This window comes from Neophocaena asiaeorientalis, unplaced genomic scaffold (genome assembly GCF_003031525.2).
Source record: "Neophocaena asiaeorientalis asiaeorientalis breed wild unplaced genomic scaffold, Neophocaena_asiaeorientalis_V1.1 scaffold64, whole genome shotgun sequence".
In the NCBI taxonomy this organism is placed as follows: domain Eukaryota; kingdom Metazoa; phylum Chordata; class Mammalia; order Artiodactyla; family Phocoenidae; genus Neophocaena; species Neophocaena asiaeorientalis.
This window is the reverse complement of record NW_020185334.1, coordinates 5430935-5456115: the sequence shown is the minus strand read 5'-3', so window position 1 is coordinate 5456115 and position 25181 is coordinate 5430935. Positions and strand designations below refer to the sequence as shown.

The window sequence follows — 25181 nt, the reverse complement described above, 5'->3', positions numbered from 1 at the left end:
TCTCAGTGGTGGGGATATATGGGTGTTCAACTTTCTTTATGTTTAAAAATAGTAATACTAAAATGTTGGGGGTGGAAGCTGGTCTGATCTTATCTAATCTACATTTTACAAAGATTTTTCTGGGGACTGAATAGAGAATGGGCTGTAGAGGGTTTTTGTGGAAGCAGTGAGACAAATTACAAGGCAATGGCAAAGATTTGGCCTAGGATAGCACCTCTGTACTCTCTGGAATGGATTCCCAATATGTTAACGAGGTTCTGTTCCCAGAAAACGTGAAGAAACACAAGCTGGGCGTATCTAACGTGGTCTACTACTTGACTCAAAATATTGTTTTTTTGAACTGAATAAACAATGAGATAAAATTACATATTAGAATGCTCACTGCAACTTAGTGGGATTATTTATGAAAATTTACAGTTATCTCTGAACCATTTACCTACATAGTTCCCACGTTAAGATGGCACAGGAATCATCCATCACATCTTTGGTATTTCCCAGGGCTCAATAAATTCCTGTTTATAAGCACCTCAAAATTCTACACATTCTTTATAACATTTTTAAGCTACTGAAATCTGTGTGGTCTCTACATTGTGAGGAACATGCTGGTACAGATCATTATAGTGGGGAGCTTGGCAATTTAATTAGCTTCACCTTCTTCATGGGTAAATGGTAAAGCTGTGTCAAGGAGGGAAGATTAAATGAAATAATAAGAAAACTGCATAGCAAGTCTAGTGTTAATTATGATGGAAGATTTGTTTTGAAATATTTTAACGTTATGCTAGCTGAATATTTTTGTATTTATATGTAATTTCTGCTTTCATGAATTAGTTGCAATAAATTATGGTAATAACGTTTCATAAGAAACAGCATCTCTTCTTAGGGAAGGCTTAAAATATTATTATCGGGCTTCCCTGGTGGTGCAGTGGTTGAGAGCCTGCCTGCCAATGCAGGGGACACGGGTTCATGCCCTGGTCTGGGAAGATCCCACATGCCATGGAGCAGCTAGGCCCGTGAGCCATGGCCGCTGAGCCTGCGCGTCCGGAGCCTGTGCTCCGCAACAGGAGAGGCCACAACAGTGAGAGGCCCACGTACCGAAAAAAATATATATATATATATATTTATTTATTATTATTATTATTATTTAGTCACAGTTAAGAAGACAAAATTAACTTTGAGTTATATGTTTTTGCTTTGATTTTTGTTGCTGTAATTTTTGTTTTGGTCCACAAAGGCATTTTCAAGAAGCTGGTCAAATATGGCTTTAGCAGATAAAAGACTTGAGAACCTGCAGATCTACAAAGTTCTCCAGTGTGTTCGGAACAAAGACAAGAAGCAGATAGAGAAGCTGACTAGGCTCGGATACCCTGAACTCATCAATTTCACAGACCCCGTCAATGGAAACAGTGCTCTGCACTTAGCCTCAGTTTCCAATGACATCGATATGGTCAGCTTTCTCCTGAGCCTCGGTGCTCACCCTGATGTGCAAGATAAGATGGGCTGTACTCCAGCTATGAGGGCTGCAGAACTGGGCCACGAATTGTCAATGGAAATATTAGCCAAGGCAAAGGCCGATATGACTATTGTCAATAATGAAGGAAAAGGTAAGAACTCCCAGCATTTTATCCAGCAATTCACTTTGTAGCCAGAAATCAACAAAATGCATTTTTTGCTTTCCAACTTTAGAAGTGAGTTATTTATGGTACATGGTAGTGAAAGTCTAGATTCTCACTCTTATACCAAAGGACACTATTTCCCCATGATTTGAAAATGATGCAGGTATTTCTTAGGGAAGCCAGTTCTGAGAACTTTCTCATTGAAAAATAATATTAGAATTAGTCAATCTGTTTTTTTTTTTTTAACGTGGAGAACTTTCAACATGACACATGTTAATATTTCCATAATCACAATCACCCATTGTAAAATATAAAGTCTCATTTAGAGCTAAAGATGAAGGAGAGCATCTCTTCTTTTTTACATTTTAGAACCTCGAGTAATACTAGATATAGGTTTTGCTCTCAAGAGCAGTCTAATGTAGAAAGTAGTTGCATTTAGGAATTTGAGGGACAAAAGTGGATTCTGACATGAACTCCAACTTTCTAGTGTCATTTAAAAATGTATTTGAAAATATGACTTAAAATTTGAGATATGGCATTTCCATGATTATTTAGGTGAGATAGCCCCACTTTCTCACTCCTCCCCTCTCAAATCCATTTTCAAGACCACGATCTGGGAGCTTCTTATCCAAATAACTCAAGGTTCTGACAGGAGGTGACACAGCCTCATGAAAATCACTAAGAAAACTACCTCCAGGCTTAATATAAATTGGTAGATTTAATCAGTTGTTCCAAAGAGTTGCTTCAAGTACAAAGCCATTAACATCAGTCCCACATTAGAGAAATGAGTCCCATTTTATAATGTTAATTAATGTTTTCTGACAGGAGCAGAGTCTGCTTCTTAACTCTCTGTGGACATGGTATTTAAAAAGTGACTTGCTTATAACAAGAGGAGAGGACAAAGAAAAGGAAGAATTATTTAATTACTTAATGGCACCACATAACAAAATACACTTCAGATGTACTCAGGAGTCAAATGTGTTTTAAAATGTTATATTCTGAAAAAAAACCTCTCAACGATCTATAGAATATCATTTCCCAAAGTGTGTGTCACGGGCCACCGAATCAGTGGGATATTGATAAGTGCTACATGCAAAATTGATTCATTCCACTGCCAAATTTATTAGAGAAACATTGGATAAAACAAATTTAGACATGTTTATTCTACATTTGTCATACCGACCAAAACAAGTGACATTTTCCATATTTATTTGACCATGAGATAGTTTTTTAAATGACATCTTGTATACCTGGATTTTCATGGAAACTTCAGTACATTCAGAAGAACGGTAACAAAGAAAAGTTTACCTTCTTGAGTTTGAAACAGAGATACAAATCACAAAGAAAGCAGTCTGAGACATTTTATAGCATAAAAAACTAAAATTAGGGCCTCCCTGGTGGTGCAGTGGTTGAGAATCTGCCTGCCAATGCAGGGGACACGGGTTCGAGCCCTGGTCCGGGAAGATCCCACATGCTGCGGAGCAACTAGGCCCGTGAGCCACAACTACTGAGCCTGCGCATCTGGAGCCTGTGCTCCGCAACAAGAGAGGCCGCGATAGTGAGAGGCCCGCGCACCGCTATGAAGAGTGGCCCCCGCTTGCCACAACAGGAGAAAGCCCTCGCACAGAAACAAAGACCCAACACAGCCATAAATAAATACATTAAAAAAAAAAAAAACTAAACTAAAATTATAAAATGTAAACAATCAAGGTAAAATTGGAAGCAAGGTCAAATGAGTATCTGTAGCAAATGCAACAGCCATGAGGTTACCTATACTCATTCAAATTAATATTAAACCTACCAAGGTTCTGGAAGACCAAAGTATGATAAAAACAACCTGACAAATCAAATAGAAATAATTAAAAATATAAAATGAAACTTGAAATAAATACAAAATCTTGTTTCACACGTGACCTTGTTAGTACTGCTCCCTCCAGCCTTGATTGTGGTTCATGGTATGCCTACTGCACAGAGGGCCTTGTCTTCCCATCAGTGAACCTAGCTTACCTTGCACATCCCTCAGCTCAAGGGCTGCCACTGGCCAAACTCCTTGGTTTATTCCACTGTAGTCTCTCTGCCCTTAACATCCTATTTTCTGGTGATTGACATTTGACTCACTGTACATTGTTTCAAAAGGATGAGCAAACATTTAAATGGTTAAAATAATGGAGCTTTAGAAGGATGAGGGATGTACTCTAGGTCTAACCTGTACTTTCTATTTGAACAATTTTGCAGAATATGGAGAAGGTAACACTCTAAGCCAAAAAATTATTTGTTTTCTTAGGAAATTAGTTACAGTGTCTGGAATTATTTTCTTTAAGGGTAAAGCTGGAATAGTTCCTTGTAACACCCATTCCATTGGTTCTCCCATTTATAGGAATGCATCCCCAGTCCTCAATTCAATATGCTAGTTCTATTGTGTATACATTTTTTTCTCTTTTGTTTTTGCTTCGATCTTGGAATGTTGATTTGTGTCCTTTGTGGCTTAAATAGTCAGCATGGATAGACTTTCACTGTGCGTTGTACATGCCATCATTATAAAGTAGCCATTTCATAAGTTCCTTAAGGTCTTTGTAATGAATTCAACCTCAACTGGCACTATTTTCTAGATTTTGCTGTTGTTATCATTTATTGCTGTTTTGGTTCACTCTTGCCTACTATGACTTCTCTGTCTTTGATTTTATATTTTCAACCATGTCCTTGACCATCTTTCTATTTTTAACTGTTTGAGTAACTCTAATTTAGATGCATGTTTATATGAGATATATTTTGGTTTCGATTTTCACATACATTGTCTTTTTATTTTAATGGTAGAGTTTATCCAATTTACATTTATCTAGATGCTCCATAGGTTTGGCGTCAGAACTGTCACTTATTTTATATTATGAAAGCATAATATATTTAATTTATATAAATACACAAATATGTATAAAAATATTTTCCTCTATGGTCCATGTGTTCTGTGTTTTGTTTTGCTGTGTGTGTATATTTTCCTTCTCACATTTTCTAAAATTAATGGTATGTTTTTAATTCTTTTAATGGCTAACTGGACAACATTACATATACTTAAAACTCTGTTTATTGAATTAGCACTTTAAACAGTATTCATTAATATTTCTCTATGAAAGATGAGATTGGTACAAGAACCCTTCCTCTCACCTCCTTTACCTCCCTTCCAGTACCTAATTTTAGTACATTAAAATCATTTTAGTTCTTTCAGTGATTCTTTTCATACCTTTAAATAATAAACATCTATCTCTTTATCTGTTTTAAATAATATCTCAAACTCCAGCAGTAAAAGATAAAGAAAATCAAATGCTTACACTGTCTCTTCTTCCCTCCAAGTTTTGTTAAACTACATTGTTATTTCTACATTACTGTGAATTACAATATTATTTTCTGTATCTAGAATTCCTAAGGTGATTGAACTTTGGTTCAATGGTTGAAGGGATTCAGCATCTATCATGGGTCTTTTAGTCACATATTCTCTGTTGATCCCCTGTTAGACTCATTATTGTCATCAAGTAGTTTAGCTCACTCCTTTGGGCTTATATCTTTTGATTTCTTGCATCTTTAAACTTATTGTCCATCACTTTTATATATGAACAATAGCTTGACTGAGTATTAAAAATTCCCTGTTTTCTTTTCCAAGTGACATTGTAGAGCTCCTTTGGTTATTTTCTAGCACTGAATGTTGCTGTACCAAAGTCTTGCAGCCAGCTTGACTTTTTCTCTTTAGAAATGACTTGAATTTTTAACTGGATGCTCACAGGACACTTTCTTACCTAGCTTTACCTAGGCACCATCTTATGGCTTGTTGTTAATCAATTTTTCCTGAGACTCAGTATACTCTGTCAGATCTAGGTTTTTCCTTCAAGAGAGTTTTCTTCTCTTATATCTCTCCATTTCTTTCTGTTCCATTTGTTCATTTATTTTTACATACCAATTACATACATGTTAAATATTCTTTGCCTCTCTAGAACATTTAAACTCTTCCATCATTTCAGTTACATTTCTCATTCAAGTTCTTTCAAGTTTTTCTTCCATGTCCCTGACCATGGTTTTGGCAATGTCTGCTCTCCTTTTTCCTGCTTCCAATGTGAACCACTTTCATTTCTTTAGTGGTTTGATAATACTTTTCTCTACCATTTCTTTTTTTAAGCTCTGCTTGCTCAAATTCATCTTTTCCTTCTACTTATCTTTTATTGTCCTAGAAGTACTTATTATAGGTTCAGTCTAGCTTTGCACTTTTGTTTCAGAAAAAAATATATTTGATTTCTTTGTTATGGAAATGGGTCAGTCAATAATTTTCATGTCATATAATTTTTTGAGTATATAATTTTTGCCTAGTGTTTGTCATCAGGTTTCTTTCCTTACCTTTCTTTCAGTATATTTTTTCATAGGTCACATGCTGGTTTCTTGTTGATTATTGTTCCTCTTTGAATGAAGCCTCTTTTTAGAGTCAAGTCATTACAAAGTCAGTTTGGAGTTTGACTGCTGTTTACCTGACTTTCTTACCAGGGTAATATAAACAATACCCCAGGTCTGTAGTACATTTTTGACATGGGTTATGTTGAGGGTATGTATGTCACAGGTGCTGGGTATGAGGATTTATCATTTTTCTCTCTTCAGTAAACAAAATAATTTGCCAAAATGTCAGAGCCCCTTGCCATCTAGTTTTTCTTCTCACTGCTACTGTACAGACAGCCTGCTTCCTATAAACATGGCTGGTCTGCACATTTCATCATTATGTACCATCTCCTTTGCCACTCTGCAGTTTCAGAGGGGATCCAGGGATCCACCAATAGTCCTCTGGCACACACACCCCTGTATATTCCAAGAAGGGACAATGGAGTATAGACTGCAGGATGCCAAATACCCAGGGTCAACCGGAGCTCACATCCCAGCACTCAAATTCTTCCCAAACAAAATCTTATCACATTTTGGTTATGATTGTTTTCTGGCTCTTATAAGAGGTTGGATTTCTTTTCTGGTATCTCTGTCTTGGTGTTTCAGTTGATTTCAGAGGGAAAACCAAGGCATAAACATCTTTGCTCTATCACCTTCAGCTAGCTAATTATGAATTTGTAAATTATTGTTTGTTCCTTTCTATGTGATCCAAATATAGAGAGACTACTAATTAAGTATTCTTTGGGGATTCTATTTTTCTACAGGTATTTTGTTTTACTGCATTTTACCTACAAAGAGGCATCATCGCTGTGCACTGATTGCCTTGGAACATGGTGCAGATGTCAACAATTGTACCTATGACGGAAAGCCAATATTCCTTAGAGCTTGTGAAGAAGCACATGATGTTAAAGATGTGTGCCTGACATTGTTGGAAAAAGGAGCCAATCCAAATGCTGTCAACTCAGTATGACTATTCCTGTGATTCTAAATATTCCTTTTTTCAATTATAGAAAAAAATTTCAATACACTAATAATCTCTATTAGTGTATTTTTTTCACTTGAATATGATAAAATTATCCTGTTAGTTTAGACTGTTCATTTCTGTTCAAAATACTTTAAGATGATATACTTTCATCATCTTTATATGGCATGGCCATGATTCTACAATCTATTTCCGAATTATGTTTGGAAAATTGGTATTTATTATGTATAATGTTAAAAGATCTTTACAGGAAGTAGGAAAGATATTACTGATGCCTAATAAAAATTTATCTTCTTCAAAAGAAAATATGTAGTTCTGCTGTTCCCCTTAATCATTTTGCTCCCTCTCCTCATTTGGCTAATTTTGTTCAGTTTTCTTATCTTTTAATTGTCATTTCCCAACAATAAAAATAGATTTTCTTCTCATTGGAAAACACCTATAGCCTAATTTTAGCATGTGTTTTACCCTCTTTTCTCCCTTATTGCTCTACTTTCTTTGCAAGAAACTGCATTTTTCAGCATGATGTTCTTACAGGGACTTTTGGTGTGACCTTGACTCTGATTTTAGAATTCTACATTTTGGACACTGACCCATTTTACTGGCTTCATTTTTCCTATTTGTTACGTGAAACCAATAAAACTGTACAGAACTGAACGTGTCAGTGTGACTCTAAGGCCAAATAGATTTAGACCATATTTATACGGAATATGTTATTTAGTATGACAGGGATAAACAGCATCTGATCTGTTTCACGTCCAGTCCACAGGTCGCACGGCTTTAATGGAAGCATCAAGAGAAGGAGTGGTAGAACTAGTTCGAGGGATATTGGAAAGAGGAGGTGACGTGAATGCATTTGACAATGACAGACATCACGCCGCACACTTTGCTGCCAAAGGAGGCTTTTTTGATGTAATAATCTACTCTTTGCTTTAAATTTTGTTGCTAAAAATATTCTCTTCTTTTTCTCAACATCTTAAAATATCATGTAGGTTACACTGATAGGATTTTTTCTGAGTTATCACCTTGATTTTCTGAAATAATTCTAAAACTATATTTTAAACCAAATATTAACCTTCAAAATATATTTTAGCTCTTTATTCAGTTTTATCTGCTTTCTAACTTATTCTTTTAATATTGCTAATAATGTTTTTCTATATTTTTAATTATGACAGCTTAAAGGTTTTGCCAACTGGGATTACTCCATTTTATGACTCCATTACACATTAGAATTTTCACAGTGGGGAGAACAATGCCAATATACTCATCTCCCTGATGTTTGAGGCATCTAATGACTCATCTAAATTTTTAACTCTAAGTATTCTTATTATCTGGATATATCAGCAAAGGATTATCTCATAGGTACAGTGATATTGCAGAAACAAAATAGAAATCAATGCTATCTTATTTTTTTAAATTCTGAATTATATCTAAAATTTCTTTACTGAGCTTTTCTGAGTTTTAACATAATTATCTTTACTTTTGTCATAGGGTCTCTTCCCTGCAATAAAAGTATATATCACAGTAGAAGTCACATCTGTTTGGTAAAGAATTTGCTCCCCTGATGATGCTTGCCATAGTCTGACGCTTTCTAAAATTGCCTAAATTTACTTCAGAACAGTAGTTCCCCAGCTGAGTATAGAGTTTTCTATACGCTAGATCAATGTTGTTTGATAGAACTTCTGGCAGTGATGGAATTGTTCTGTATCTGTGCTGTACAATGTGGTACAATACACCACACACGTGGTTTTTGAGTACTTGAACTGTGGCTAGTGGAAGTAAGGAACTGAATTTTTAAAATTTGTTTTCTATTTAATTGATTTTAATTTAATTCAGATTGACACTCTGGATAGCACAGGTCTAGGTCCCAGTTTTCATTCAGTAAATGTACATTCCTATTCCTCTACAATATCCACTATTTATTTTGCAGATATTGAAGCTTCTCTTTGCCTACGACGGAGACATGGGGCTGATTGCAATGAATGGCAACACACCACTTCATTATGCTGCTATGGGTGGTTTTGCAGATTGCTGTAAATATATATCTCAGCGAGGTAAAATGGTCTACCAATTTCATGCCTAAAGAATTTATAATTTTCCCTCACTGTAGATGAGCAGAGAATTTCAGCCTGTCAAATGTCAGTTGCTTATCTCACACATATATGTAGAAAGAAAATTAAACTTTTTTTCTTATTTACCTTCTGTTAAATCATGAATCTGGCCTTGAAGGTGATAAAAATTCATTTCTCAAGTATTTTTAGGTTATTATTAAAAATCTAAAGAGAATGGTTTATGAGTCAACCAATTATTAAGATGCTTATAGTTATTAAATTCCTATTTTAAAAATGTAAATATCAATCTAAAAAAAGACAAACACTAGACACCATGTCTTTTAGTTTGCATTCTTAATTATTTTATTTTAAAAAATGTACTATCATGTCAAGTGCATAGATAACATTTCTGGGTAATTTTAAATTATAGGGGAAATATTTTGGGGAGAAACACATGAAATAAAATGAAAAATTTCATGGAACATTTGGAATATAAGTAATATTTATTATTTTAGATTTTTCTGTAGCTTTCAAATAATTATTAACTTAGGAATATAAACTATGTTATGTATAGCTTAATGTATTCCTTAACATAGTAATATTAGCCAATTAAGTTTAAAGATTTGGATCTATTTGGTGTTAATTACATGCTAATTAAATGTACATTCAAAGTTATTAACTCTTTGTTAGAGAGGGAGCTGCATTCTGCTGAATGTTATGGTAGTGTGTTTTTTTTTTTCCAGTTTATGAGAAATGGGCAGAAACTTAAAGTTCAACAACTCTATAATAGAGCAGAGAAAGTGCTTTTATTTTCCTGTCTTCTACAGAGGAACAGAAATTTTGAAGTCGCTGGGACCTGAGAGAGCCTATACTGTAACCACTAACATTATAAATAAGACTAACATGCCTGCGTAACTAGTGGTGTAATAACTGATCCACTTTGACTTTTTTCACGTTATACAAAGCTCACATTCTTTCCCCATTCCCCTAAAATACAAAGCAGATAAAGGAAAATATATCAACTGCAATTTTTGCCGTCATCAACTGTCTCATCAGTCTTATTTTCAAAGCTGTTACCATCAGCAGATTATTCTGACACTTCATTTTTAACATTGTGTATTTCTAGAAACTAAAGATCTGCCCAGATTGAGACAAGCTTCTTCAACTTTAACATGCTGATTCCTTTCTTACTGGGACAAACATCACCCAATATATACTCTACCATTTATGTACTCCTGGGATAAAGTCAGAGAAAGCAAATTGAGAAGTAAAGAGCCAGAGCCTGCCAAAGGCCTTGCCTGGTGATGCAGAAAAGTTTCATCCTCCTGGCTGGCTCACAAGACTAGGCTGTGTTTCTGAAATAAATGTCTGAAAATGTTCTGAGTTCTATAGCATGTTTGGAAGTACAACCACCAGATCCTATGTGGGTGACCTATTTCCATACCAGGCAATTGCTTATCTAAGGCAATCAGAGCAGCAAGAAACCATTGGTCACGAAATGCTCATTTCTGAGTAAACTCCCTGAGTGTAGCCTCTTTTATTCTTAAATGTGAGGGCTGGATTCCTTTCCCACATTAAACTACCTTCCTCAGTATGCTCCTCTTTTGTCCCTGATCTTGTTGTCCCTAGAGTAATTTACAACTCCCTGTAGGCAGTGTGAGGCCAGATCCAGGGGAGAGGAGGGGAGTTTGGAATAGTTCTCCTGAAGCCCCCGTGCAGGGTTCTCCTTCTCTTGGGCCTTTTGACATCAGTCAGCTGAAAGTTGAGTATCTCAGCCACAGAGGCACATAAATCACAAAGGGAATGAATGGATCTTTATTTACTAATGATAAAAGAGGAGACAAAATCAAAGAGAGAAGAAAATGCCTTCATATCTTTAAGCTGGGATGTTGGCGTCTTTTATCCACACAAAATTTCTAACAGGGAGGAAACTGGGAGCAGAAGAAGGCAAGATAAAGCCGCTTTAAAACCCTTTGATCCTTAGTGCTGGGCTGAATATAGGAGCGGATTGGGAGATGGTAGATAAACCCCCAGACACCCTGAATAAGCGAAAAAGCTAAATTAAAAACAGCATACTCAAGATGACTACAGAATTATACTATGGAATTATTATGCTGTGGAATTATACTGTTGAGACCAGTCTCAGGTCCCTTTCCCAATAAGTCACTATTCTTCAAACTGTCCAATATAAAAATTTTAGAATCTTTATTGTTCCAATGCTCTTTTTGAGTTTTTCTATCACTAGTAAAATTATCAGCCTTCATATAAAATTTTAATTTTTGACAATGCCATAGGAAGTGCTAACGTTGAAAAACACTGGTAATTAATTTTCTTTTTGATAAGGAATAAAACTATAAAGTGTTGGAGGGACGGGTTTTATTTTTGCATTCGGCGACCTTTACATTTTGGATGCTAGAGATACTGAGGTTAGAGAATCTTTTTTGATTATGTGATGCTTGCAAAGCAACAGAAGAGCCTTCTAGATTCAAAACACTAGAAAGAGCATCTTCATAGTCTGACTTATAATGGGTTTTTAGTGTCTCCAGACATTTATTACAGACAACACAGCCTTCTTGATAGCATTAAGTAGACTCCTTGATGCATTCAGAAAAGTTTATTTCTTTGGAGAATGCTTACGTATAATGTTGGTCCCATCATTTTAAGTAAGGGCCCAAAAAGGAAAACGGATTTTAATGCCTAATTGCACAGTTCTTATTCTTTCAGGTTTGATGAACAAATTACTTTTTCTTCTGTTAGGCTGTTCACATGACCTTACTGCAAAACAGCAGGTCAATATAAATTACACTAACTTCATGTAGAATACAGTTAAAGCATAGTTTAAGATTTTACACAGATTTAGTCATAATTGTTCAAAAGAAGCAGGTGTCAGTTAGCATCCTGAGTTCCTAAGGTCCTATTTAAGCTGTTTGAATCCAGCTTCCTTCCAAATTCAAATGTCACCCTTACTCTTTCCTGCTAGTCAGGAAGCCTCCTTAGCAAGTATCCCGATATGATATTTGTTTCAAATATCTATAGGGATTAATGTCCTAATCCTTTGGGAAAAGATACTATCAATTGGAAACATATCTCCCTCAGAATTCACCAAAGTAAAGCTCACGGAAAAAAAAAAAAATCATAGCTTAATTTTGTAGTTATAAGAGCTAAATGTGCTTACCTCTATATACAAGTAATTTGGGGAGCAACTTTTGATTAATCACTAGAAATTTTAAAAACCGTTGGATGCATGTCATTGTGGAGTCATGCAGATGCCTTGGCACCATTCATAATCATGATGCTTCCTGTTTTAGGATGTGATCTGAAATGGAAGAATTTGGACCATAAAACGCCCAGGGCCTTGGCTAAGGAAGGCGGCTTTAAAGCAGCCGTCAGAGAAATACGGCGGGCGGAGCAAATCGCTAATAAACTGGCCCGGCCAGGAGCCAAAAATCCGAATCCACAATTGTACCTGAAACTTCACGATTGGTCCATAGAACATGAGACTTTCCTTCGGGAAGCCCTTTCGTTTGTGGACAGGGGCGATGGGACAGTCACCAAGGAAGACTTTGTGCTGGCGCTGGAGGAGAGGCAAGATTTTATGAGCTCAGAACAGATAGCTACCATAGCTCAACTTCACGAAAAGGTCCGGGGCGGAGGGGTCAACATTAACGATTTCTTTAAAGGAACCAAATACTTAAGCAAGTCTTATGTCCTGGGATCCTATGGGCCTAAGAAAAATAAAAAAGGGATGGCCAAAAAAGCCAAAAAAGGCAAGTTTGTTTTACCCCTCCCAATCTGCATCATCCCTGACCACGTGTTTCCACGCCAGAGCGAAGGTGGGCCTCCTTGTTATATGATTGAAACCTACAAGCATGTAACTGATTGCAATCGCTTTAACCGAGATCATCCACCCGAACATCCCATTCAGGATGACTCTGCTTGGTACATTGATGATCCAGGGAAGGTCTTTTCAAACATTAATTTTATCACCAAGGCAGGAGACCTGGCATCTCTGAAAAAGGCGTTTGAATCAGGAATACCTGTGGATATGAAGGATAATTATTACAAGACACCCCTAATGACTGCATGTGCCAGTGGAAACATAGATGCGGTCAAGTTTCTTCTTGAAAAAGGGTATGCCTTTTGGTTGAGTGAAATTTAGATTTTTGGGAGCCTTCACATTTCAAGGAAGGCTAAGACACATTCAGCTCCAGAATTTAAGTAGTGCAAGAAAGGGCTTCATTCCTGAAGTCCAGATCACAAATAGATCTTATACTGGGAACCAGGCTAATGGAACATAGGAGTGTGTGTACACAAAGACCGTTTGCCAATAACAACTATGCACAAAGTGAAGGCCAAGAAGTTTTCTCTCTGAGGGTAAACAAAGCCTTCTGATTAGGTATCCCTGGCCTCCCAAGACAATTTAATTTGGTCTCAGAGCTTTACCTAGACGATGTGGAGTTGCTTTTTATTTTATTTTAAATTAAAAACAGAATCTTTTTTTATTGTGGTAAGAACAGACAACATGAGATCTACCCTCTTAAATTTTAAGTGTAGGGTACAATATTGCTAACTATAATCACTATAGTGATTATAATATTGTAGAGCAGATCTCTAGAACGTACTCACTTTACATGGAGTCATTTTTAAATCTGTCTCTTTTTTCTTTCTTTCTTTCTTTTTTTTTTTTTGGAGGGGATCCCAACAAATTCAAGCAATTTGATGGTAGCCATAATGACTAAACACCATTTCATTCCCTTTTCCCTGGTTCATTTGTAAATATCTTTAAAATAACAAAGTATGACATTTAGTTTAACTTTTAAATCTAAAGCAATTTCTCAGGCTTAAGTCCTTCTTTTTACCATTGCTGAATAACCTGGGGTAACTTTCTTAACCTTTTTGTGCCTCAGTTTTCTCATTTTTATAATGGGGTTCTAATGGAACTCAGCTCACAGGATTTGTTGAAGATTAAATGAGTTAAAATATGTAAAGCACTTAGTAGCCCAGTAATTGCGGACTTGATAAAAGGTATTATTGTTATTATTACTATAATGTTTACCTTCAAAGAAGGATTTAAATGTGTTTATTATAGAGAGGGAGTATAAAGCAACTAATGACAATGTGAAGTGTTGGGCAGAGAATTTTTAAATAGGACTAAAATTTTATTTTATCTTTTCATAGTTTCTGGATGATATATTGCTTTCAATAAAATCAAAAGAATTAATTTTCTTTTTTCATTTAACATTGGAGTATAGTTGATTTAAAACGTTGTTCTAGTTTCAGGTGTATAGCAAAGTGATTCAGTTATACGTATACGTATCCATTCTTTCTCAGATTCTTTTCATGTATAGATTATTATAGAATATTGAGTAGAGTTCCCTGTGCTATACAGTAGGTTCTTGTTCATTATTTATTTTAAATATAGTAGTGTGTATATGTTAATCACAAACTCCCAATTCATCCCACCCCCTCACCTTTCCCCTTTGGCAACCACAAGTTTGTTTTGGAAGTCTATGAGTCTGTTTCTGTTTTGTAAATAAGTTCATTTGTATCATATTTTGATACAAAATTTTGATACATTATAATGCTTAAAATTTTAATAATGAAGGTGCATTTAAAAATTCATAACATACAGAGAAAGTAGATACAAAATGAAATAATATAACTTTTCTGTTTCCTGTTAGCTTTGATCTTTCATTGGATCCAGTTTTTCCCTGATTTTAATGATGCAAAAATGTAGCCCTTAGGTTACAATTGTAACCTAAGGATCTAAGGGTTACAATTGTAACCCTTAGGGTCTAAGCACCTTTTAAACTAAACAAAATGTATATATACACAAAGTTAAGACTGTTATAAAATGAAGGACACAGGTCAAGAAAAACTATGGCACAGAATTTAACTTGACCCAAACCTTCCTTGGTTTTCAGTTGAAAAACCTGATAAAACTATGATATCTTCCTTACCATTTTTATCCTCTAGTGCTTGGAATAACCCATATTTTTAGCTCATGTATCTACCTCATTTTACAGGGCTAACGTCAATGCAACAGATAATTTTCTGTGGACTCCGCTTCATTTTGCATGCCATGCCGGCCAACAGGATATTGTTGAGCTTCTTGTTAAATCTGGAGCCGTGGTAGATGCCCTTTCAATCAACAACTCAACTCCCTTAAGTAGAGCCATTGAGAGCTGTAGACTGGATACTGTAAAATACCTACTTGATATTGGTGCTAAATTCCAGCTGGAGAATAGAAAAGGCATGTGTTCTCATTATGGGTGATTAGGGTTAGAAAAGGAGGATTTATGTTAGATTCCAAACCCGTTTAAATCTATTCTTGTAGGACCACATTTTCCCTTGAGTCACTGCTGCGAAAGCAAACCTGAGTAAATGTTATGGAACTTTATCGTATACACAGTGCTTCTCAAATCATTGGTGTAAAAGAACCAGTTCTTTATGTTGGTGATCCATTGTGGATGGAGACTTTTGCAAAATACAATGAAAATGATTTACTAGAAAAATGAAGAGGAAAAAGCCCATAAAATACAAGTCCAAACTTTTTTTTATCATTCGATTCAAATGACATAAAATTGCTATAAAAATTTCTAAACATTTACTCTTAATCCCTGTATTTATTTCACTGTGGCTGCGTAACCATTAGTTTGTAGACTGACACCAGTCTGCAGATCACATCATGAGTCATCACTTTGTCTTAACAGTCAATTCCTAATAATCGGCATAGTTTGAAACCTCTGTAGACTTTGGATTCCTTCTAAAGTTGGACAAATCATTCCTGAATTGAGGCTCTTTCTAGGAAGTAAATGGGAAGCCTACCTTATGTCATAAATATCCCATGTAAATACGTGGAGGTGTTATTTTCTTAGAGTGGAACCCATTGCTTCCTTTGGATCTGAAGGAACTTTATCTCTGGCTGCTTCAGGCTGCCTCTGAGTCACAGGTAATATTGTTAGGCCTGCCTGAGGACGTTACAGGTGTCATAATACCCAGCAATCTGCATAGAGCACTTGAGACCTCCAGTTTCCCAGGCCTTTTTGAATACACCTCCTTCCATCATGGAAAGGGGAGGACAATGTAAAATTGTCACACACAAAGGAATGTGTGCACTGTGGGGAGAGAACCAGCACTCAGATATTCAAAATGTAATCTACCACTATTTCCTATCAACTTTTTAAGAAACATTCTCAAAATAATTAACAAGAAGAAATGGTTTTGCTGGTAAATGGCACTCTAAATGATGAGATTTTAGAGCTGGGGCCACCTTAGAGAGTATCTGATCCAGCTCTGTGACTTTATACATACCATTCACTTCAGTAATCACCCTTGGTACTGCATGCTTAGAGCTGATGTGCTGAGATTTTGCTACATGGTTTATTATTAATCTGTTTAACGAAACTCTGAATTTATGTTTTAAACAGGGCATAGTGCCATGGATGTTGCAAAGGCTTATGCTGACTATAGAATAATTGGTTTGATTAAGGAAAAGCTGGATAACTTGCCAAAACAAGCAGAAAATCAAAAAACAAAAGGCAAGCCACTGCTTAAAGTGAAGACTGAAGGCCCTGAGATTAAGAAAGAAGAGGTATGAAAAGCAGTTGACCTCCCATTAGTAACTGGTGGGGCTGCGGCACCATTTACGTATTGTTACAGGACATGGGCAAATAATATGCAGTCCATGTTTTCAGCACCATTATGCAATAGTTTTAAAGAAATATCTAGCAAGAAATTTCCTGTTACTGAAAAGCCTAAAAAGTACTCATTGCAAACAGAACCCACACAAAAACCAGTTGGTTCAAATAAATACCAGTAGAATGTTGGAAAAGTAACTGGTATTGGATATGTATACACTCAGACCTGAATTATACAGATTTGATGGGATGGCCCCAAAAGGGAAGAAGGGTAACCCTTATGAGAAATGAAGTAAAGCATGATTTTCCTTCATTTTGGTTTCATAATCTTTCACTACCCACCTTACCACCCCACTCCCAAAGAATTTTAATAATTACTATGAACCCAGGGATATGTAACTTGGATATCCTGCAAAACAACTCTAGAAGGTTTTAAAGGTGTCAAATTGTCCCTGGTAATCTGGAATGGTTTGGGTGCCTCTAAATTAGCAGCAGAAGATTGAGGTTGTTGTTTATGGGGATTTCTGAGACACCAAGAATTTGTCATTCATTAGCAGGAAGCTTTAAGTACATTTCTAGACTGGAAGCTTCTTTCAGGGAAGCAGATGGATCCCTAGAGATCCTTGGCTGACATAGGATAGGGGGTGAAATTCAGGAAGGAAAATCTTTAACGCTATCAAATTAGAAAGGGTTAGAGAAATGTAGGTGGTAGGAAGTAGATAGAGTTGAAGGGATGATAGGCAGACAATAGAGAGTAGTAAGCATGGAGGAAGAGAGTAAGGATGGCCAGAGGTGAAGGAGGATTGATCAGCTAAAGCTCCTGATACATGCACCATTATCATTTTGGTAGGAATACACTCTTCTGATTAATAATGGCCACAGGTCAAGGATGGATATCTGAAAGACTTGTGTGATCTGTCACTAATACTAATTAAATAAAGTCAAACAAGGCAAACGAATGATCTCTCCTCGCTCAAAATTATAATAATATTCTATTTCATTTCAAATTATAATTTGTATAGTAGCATTTTTAGTTTTTTCTGACTTCAGAGTAAGATACAGAACAGCAAATAATGTTAGGAAGTATATATAGGTTTTTGCAATTGACAGGTTTTTTTTGGTCTTGTTTCCAGGAGCCACTTTCATCAATGTATACTGTACCAACCATAGTGGAGAAAAAGAAGGTGCATAAGGATAATGTGGCTTACCTCAATTCATTGATTACCAGTGGTTATACCAAGAAAGAGGATATCACATTTATTCCACAGAGGGTAAGTACTTTAGAAAGATCATAACATGGTATAAACTCATGATGTCATTTTTCAAATACTTTTTATGCAGAGCACCCAAACAAATGTCCTTATCTTTTCTAGTTATTATTTGGAGGTGTCCTTTTTCTAGGTCCTACTACTTCTGACTAAGTAAGTCCAACTTGTATAGCTTCCAATATCTGGTATTACTCTTTTCTGTATTAACATTTTAATTTTCCTTGAACAATTGAAGTCTTCTTCAGTTAGTGCCATTCCTTATAGCCATGTAGTCACCGAGTTCTATAGATACTTTCTCTGGGTACACCTTAGAGCCCAACCCTTCCTCTTTTTACACACTATCACCATCTCACTTGGGAGTTTCATACTAATCAAGACTGGATTTATTCAGTGGCTTCCTTAAACATCTACAATTAAAAAGGTGAAGATGTCTTTGGAGAATAAGAGTGGTCTTGACAATGTGCATCAAGCCATGCTGAATAAGAGACCACTGGCTCCTTCTGCCCTCTACTGTGAAAATAATTTTGACTTCCCCATAAGACATAAAGGCAGTAAACCCAAACTATCTATTAACTCCATTGCTTCCTGGTTTTGACATCCTAAAAATGATCAGCAGCTGGCCTAAGGGTCATCAGAGAGGTAACTGAAGAGCATTTCAGTTGTCCAAACAGTCACCATCAGAAACAGCGATGCCCACATAACCAAAAATGTTGTGTAAGAGATAAAAGAGATTTAGAAATAAATTTGATAGTTTAAATTAACCATCTTGAAGATTGTCTGGATATTGGCATGTTTATTGGCCATCATATTCACCCCTGCTCTGGATGTGATTGTTCATTTAAGATCTGGAGTCCCAAAGCCACCACAGCAGAGCTGATCAGGAAGAGGGAACTGCGCCGGGAGCGGTTCTCGTACGAGGTAGATTTTGATGACTTCATGATGCCGTTTCAGAAGCACATCACAGAGAAAGCACAAGCATTGAAAGCTGCCTTCAAGACCTAAATCACAGCAGTTGCTTCTTGGGATAAACATTTTGAGGCCCAGGGACCAAACGTTGGATAAAGTAGATATTTCCATTAAAGCTGAAACAATCCACAAGTAACCAAATATTTGTTTTTGCTCTAACAGCTATAAATATTCTGAGCTGTCTAGAGAAGGTGTGTTTTATTTTGCAATGAATTTGCATGTTATTCTGCATAAATCTCCCAATTTTCCTCAAGAATGTAGTAGAATAAATGGCATTTTTTGTTATAAGCATAGTGTCATTGTCAAAGAATTTACAAGATTTACACCATTATGTTTGTTAAAGGTATCATTTTAGTGGAAATGGATGAACACAATTTGATATTAGGGAAGAGAAGTCGTTTTTAATCCATGAAGAAAGCAGTTTTGTTCTCACACATCATAAGTGATAAGCATTAGATTTTGTTTTCTTTATGGCATTGGTATATTAGAAGACAGGCTAGTTATTTTGTAACATGGTTGTTAATTGGGCCTGATTGGTCTTACATTTCCTCAAGAATAGATTCAGGTGATGCGTCTTAGGCAGGAAGACCACTGACATGATAGGGTGCCCTTTTCAGTACATCACATCGGGAGGCACATGATGTTGCTATGGGATGTAAACTTTGTCAACGTGCGTCCCTTGATTAAAAGTGGTACGTACTTGGCTTCTCCTCTGTAAAGTTACTCTTTTTCCTTTTGTACTTAATAAAAATCTCATGGATACATCCTTTGAAACTACGTAAATTTCCTGTTACTCCCATGACTTTCACCCTCTAATTTTAACACTCATGGATGACTTTTGCCTGAAAAAATTATTACAGTGATGGTTGCCATAAAATTGTTTTCTAATCTCATCATTCTTTCTACATTTCTTAGTTGGTTTTGTATTGCTGGTCAGAGCTTTCTCTTCTTCACCATTAGTTTGTGTATTGGTTATGTAATCAGTATGGACTCACGGTTTTCTTTTTCGCTTAATGGGTTATAATCATTTACTACCATTATTTATTTTGGCGCTCAAATTGTTCCTGATTTGGCCAGTGGAAGCTCCTTCAAGCTAGCTCCTGAGAACAAGGCATTTTGTTTCCTTAAGTAACTAGAGGACTCTTTATTTCTTGAATGTGAGGGAAGATGACTATCCATGGTTTCATTCAGAGCAAGGAAAATGAGTCTGCAATGGGAGATTTTCAGAGTCTACAATTCTCTGCTATCACCCGGTGAATACAACACATTCTCAATGCCAGTTTCATAGATAGTGCTGTTCTGTGATCACCCTCAACCATCTGCAAACATAAACTGAGAGAAAGTGTTAATGTCAAATCCTATTCTCTCTCATATATATCAAGTGTTTATATTCATTTGAATGACTCAGCAACATGCTTGAATGAGAATTGTGTGAGGAGACATTCAAGTGACTAAGTTTATTTGGGGTTTAATTCTAAACTCAAACAGAGCAAAGCCAAAGTTCTTTGATGCCCCATAAGGCCATTAGTGTTATTCAAAGAGTGGTCCATTGATCAACAGCATCAACATCACCTGGGAGCTTGGCCCCTCCCACAAAATTATTGTACAGAATCCTATATAAGCATAAAAAATATTTTGTAGAGGACATTTTACTGGCATAAAAAGACAGTCTGTCAAACTTAAAAATGTTAAGTTAAAAAATATTATAAATAGTATGAATAGTAATTTCAGACTTGTGGATATGCAACACACATAAATAGTAATTTTTCTGGATTTTAGAATTATGAATTGACTGTTATTTTGCTCATCTGTTTTATTTTTTACATTGAATATGTATTAATTTACAATAAAAAACAAACCACAGAAGACAAAAAATACAAGTCAACCCAGAAGTCCAGCATACCAAAGTTATTTTATTAGTATTTGCCTCTTTTATTCCCTTGACTTAGTTAAGATTCTCTCAGAAGGACACGCTGAGCCAAGAAGTCAGGTGCAAGTGATGTGTTAAGGAAATGGTCCCAGGGAGACCAGGTGAGGGAAGCAGGCCAGGGAAGGGAAGAGAAGCCAAGCACAGGGGAGCTTTCTGGTGAAACCCCAGCTTCCATCCAACCTGTGGGGAGCTGTGGAGCACCAGGCAAAGGCTCTGGGCTTCTGGATTCCCAGGTCAATCAGTTACAGACTACAGGCTAGAGAGGGTACCAGTAAGGCTATTCCAGTGCTCAAGGGCAATTCAGTGAATTGGGTCACGTTGGGAACTACTGGCTGGAAAGCATGCAGCAGCTTGCTGCATGGGTGGGTGTGCCATATGGGAAAAGGAACCCCAGGGCTCTGGGTGGGCACCAACAGTGTGTGCTTTAAGAATGTATATACAGGAGCTGAACTTGAGAAGGAAAGACTCTTCTTTATACCCTCCTCTATACTGATCTTTAAATGAACACTTGGGTGAGCGGGTTAAAAGTGTGGTTTTGTAGTCAGTAGATTAGAATCCTCACTCTGCCATTTACCAGCTGCACATCTATGGATCAAGTTACAAACTGTCTCTGAGTCTCAATTTCATCATCTATAAAGTAGGGGTAATAATATGCCCCTTAATAAACTGTCGTGAAAATCAAATGGAATAACATCTATAAGGTTTCTAGTTTTGTGCCTTTGCATAGTCCGTGCTCCATAAGTGATTTGTTTTTAAACTTCTTTCAGTCTCGGGCTGCAAAGTAAACCAAAAGGAGGCACAGGGATGAGGACCCAGACCTAGACAATCAGAAGAGTATAAAGGATTCACTTTCAGACTGTCAGTTGAAGTGATTTAAACCTATAAACATTTTATGTAGCTTTTGAGCATCAGAGAAAGATGAACAGTGTGCATTTGCTATGGAAATAGTTACTAATCCTTAGTCATAGTCATTCTGGTGGATAGTGAAACAAATGTTCAATTGTGTTTTTTTTTGGGGGGGTGGTCTGCAGAGCCTAACCAATTTCTTATAGAGTCTAAATAGTTAGGTAATGAAAATAGTGTCTTAGGTTGAGCTCCCTAGAAATAGGGAGATGGAGACTCTTGTGTAAGTATTTTTTTGAGGGAGTGTTCCCAGGAGAAACTTGTAAGGGATGATGGAAGCAGAATAAAGCAGGAGGAGGACCTAAGAAAGAGAAAGTTAGCCCCAGCCTGATTCCATGGGGAATCGGCTCTGGAAGATGAATTGTAGCACAGAGGTTGCCCTGCTCAGGAGGAAGGAGGTTGGCTGTTAGAAACTTCAAGGTTTTCACCTTGCTCACTGACAAGGTGACTCCAATCAGCCAAGGGCAATCCTCCAGAGGAGAAGGTAACTCTGAGCCCAAAGCAACCACCAACCTCAGCAGCTGAGCAGTGGCTACTCTGGCTGTTAATGGAAATGTGTAGCACTGTAGCATCTGGTACAAATGACATGTTTTGTGTGCAAAGTTTTAGGTGGTAATGCCTTGAGGTTCATTTTGTATAACATGCTTTCTTCTTAAAAAGAATGTAACTTTTACAAACTTCCAAACTTGTCTAAATTATTCTTAATTACAAAGAACAAGAAAGAACAGCAATGAGAACCAATTCAGCAGCTACTTAAAAAGAGAAAGCAATTCACAAATCCCACTGGCAGCATCTGTTTCTTCAAACTTGAATTGAGCATTATCAATCACTGAAAATTTTAAACAGGAGAGACATGTTCAACCTCATGCTCAGAATAAGGTCATGTCTAATTGGTACAAATGAATCAGCTCCAGTGCAGTTAGCTTAGCAATTTTTATTAAATTCACAACTTAGCAAATTCACTCTGTAGCATGAAGGTGCCCAAGAGAACCACTCAGCCTATAGTCTGTTTTTAAGGAAGGTAGTATGAAAAGAGAGAAGGGAGAATTCAGATGGCTTCTACAAACAGGCATAAATTTGAAGTAAATAGTCAACTGTACTGCATTATTATTTTCCAAATATTTGTAGAGGGTATATTTTTTCCTGAAATTGTGTTTATTTAACAATGGATCCTGGGGGAAATTTACAAATGAAGGTAGATGGAGCATTTGTGCAGATCAAATGAACTCATGCCAACATTCTTGGATCCTTAGGTAATTGTTACTATATCATGAATTTTATCTGGGCAATAAGGAATAACTGAATATTCTGTTAACATTCTGGGAGTCACTGGAGATTTTTTTATCCTAGATAAATAGTTGAGTATTGTGTGGTGTATGTGTTTTATTCAGAATTTAGAATAATGGCCTTTCCTTTTTATCTTCAGCAAATAGTAAGACTTTGAAGAACTAATACACAATAGATGATTTAATTTCCATAAGTTTAGTTTTTTACAAGATGATTTGAAATATCCATGTATTTCTTTACATTTGGGAGATTATTATGCTCTTTGTTATTGGGACACGCAGGCTCCAGTGTGGTCTCCTCCTAAGAGAGTTGGAAGTAAAGTAAGTATTCCCTCACCTCATAAAAAGTAAATACTGAAATCAACACAGAACAAATGAAATGACCAATAGGCAAAGGATTACTGAAAAATACTTATCAGTAATTCATCCCAAGCTAAAGCTATAATATATTGTGAGGTAGGAGACAGATGGGCCCCTGGGCCGGACAGCTGGTGTTTGTCAAATGGAGTGAAATTGAAGCTTTGTTCTCACTCAGACACTCCAAGGACAAAGCTAGTGGCAGAAGCTGAGCTCTGCTAAAGTAAAGAGGTAAGGTGTCCGCTCCTGAGATCAAGGAAGACTTCCCTGTCTGCACATGCGCAGGAAGGCTACTTGGGGGTCAAAAAGGAAGGGGACCCCACCTAATAATCAGTGTGGACATGCACCCACAGCCCTCTATGGCGGGATCCATGTTAGCAAAAATTTGCACATGCATCTTGGGGAGGGTTCTAGGACCAGTCAGGTGCGAAAAAGGAAATGAGATAATTGACCAAACGTAAACAAAGACCCAGAAGGACTGTCCTATATAAGAGATTTAAATCACCTCTTTACTGCAGTCCTCCTCATTGGAGAGGATGCCCACACCCTTTATCTCTGGGTGTGTATTTCTGCCTTGCTTCTGTCTTAAATGTTTCTCTGTGTGCTCTCCCATATGTTGTGCTGCATCTCATAATAAACTTTGTGCCTGTTTTTACAGTTTTTGCCTCCTTGACACATTCTTGCTTTCAAACGGGAGAAAGAGCCAGGGCCACTTTGCTCCTAGCCTCTAGCCCCTGGTGGTCTGGCGGCTAGAATTCCTGGTTTTCATCCAGGCTACCCAGGTTCAATTCCTGGGCAGGGAACTAAGATCTGTCTTCAGGACTGCTCACTGCTGTGTCTCCGCGATCAGTTGCACAGCTAAAGAAAGAGTCAGCCAGGAGGAGGATTGATCAGCAACAGACTCATCACTAAGTGACAACAGCCAGGCCGACTGACTGTGTCTCTCCAGATTCTCCCCTGGGTAGGGACCTCTGGTCTATGTCACACATGCATTTTTGTTATAAATTTAGACCCCTCAAGGCTGGTAGCACTAGAATTTTGAATCAACCGGCAATGCTTGTTCTGCACACAGTTTGGTTTTATTCATTCATTCAGTGTATATTTATTGAGCACTGATAATGATAATCCTGGAGCTGTTCCTCTCTCTTCCCCTGTGGTGCCCACCCGCCCCGCCCCGGAGTGTGACCTAGACAGATTGTTTCGGTGTCATCTGGCTTCCAGCTGTATTGGGACAATGGCAGACACTGGTAAGAGAAAGGAGTGGAAAGGAAGGAGAAGAGAAGCCAGGCTAGTTCTCCTTTTCCCTCTTTGCCTCAGGCTGCATCCCAGGCAGTAGCTGTGTCTGTCTCCCCCATAGCTCCAGTTCCCACCCGAATATCCTGCCCTGGTTCCAACTTCCACTGTGTGACCCTGGCCTCTGAGCTCTGGTGGCACCACCTCCTCCTTCTGTCCCTCTAGCCTAGGGATGGTACCAGCTTCCTTTTTTTTTGTAAATATCTGGACCACCTCACAGTGTCCTGGTTGACTCCTTGGCCTCTTCTATCACCTGTGCCACCAAATCTTTGCATTAACTTCCCTTTCATGAGAACTCAGAATGGTTTCTGCTTCCCTGGTTGGATCTTAATTTACCATGTATCAAGCACTACGGCATGTCAGGAGAAGATGAAATGCAAAATGAGGCATGACCCCTGCCTTCCTGGAGCTTTCAGTTGGTAGGAGAGACATATTTTATTTTTCTGGTTTTTTTTTTTTTTTTTTTTTTTTTTTTTTTCTGTGAC

The 25181-nt window shown here is 37.1% G+C and overlaps 1 protein-coding gene across 1 annotated transcript; it reads left to right on the top strand.

The window, feature by feature from the left end:
• Positions 1 to 1255: 1255 nt before the first annotated feature.
• ANKEF1 (ankyrin repeat and EF-hand domain containing 1) lies at positions 1256 to 19554 on the top strand. The gene is made up of 9 exons (XM_024735445.1): positions 1256 to 1601; positions 6788 to 6987; positions 7765 to 7914; positions 8933 to 9056; positions 12362 to 13184; positions 15080 to 15306; positions 16484 to 16647; positions 17827 to 17964; positions 18805 to 19554. The coding sequence occupies exons 1-9, from the start codon at positions 1256 to 1258 to the stop codon at positions 18961 to 18963; spliced, it is 2331 nt and encodes a 776-aa protein (XP_024591213.1). The 3' UTR covers positions 18964 to 19554.
• The last annotated feature ends 5627 nt before the right edge of the window (positions 19555 to 25181 follow it).

Bases quoted from the DNA above. Each gene is read 5' to 3' on its own strand.
- ANKEF1 (XM_024735445.1), top strand. From the start codon at position 1,256: ATGGCTTTAGCAGATAAAAGACTTGAGAACCTGCAGATCTACAAAGTT. The intron at 6,988-7,764 runs GTATGACTATTC...TTTCACGTCCAG, and splicing joins ATCCAAATGCTGTCAACTCA to TCCACAGGTCGCACGGCTTT. The intron at 7,915-8,932 runs GTAATAATCTAC...TTTATTTTGCAG, and splicing joins CCAAAGGAGGCTTTTTTGAT to ATATTGAAGCTTCTCTTTGC.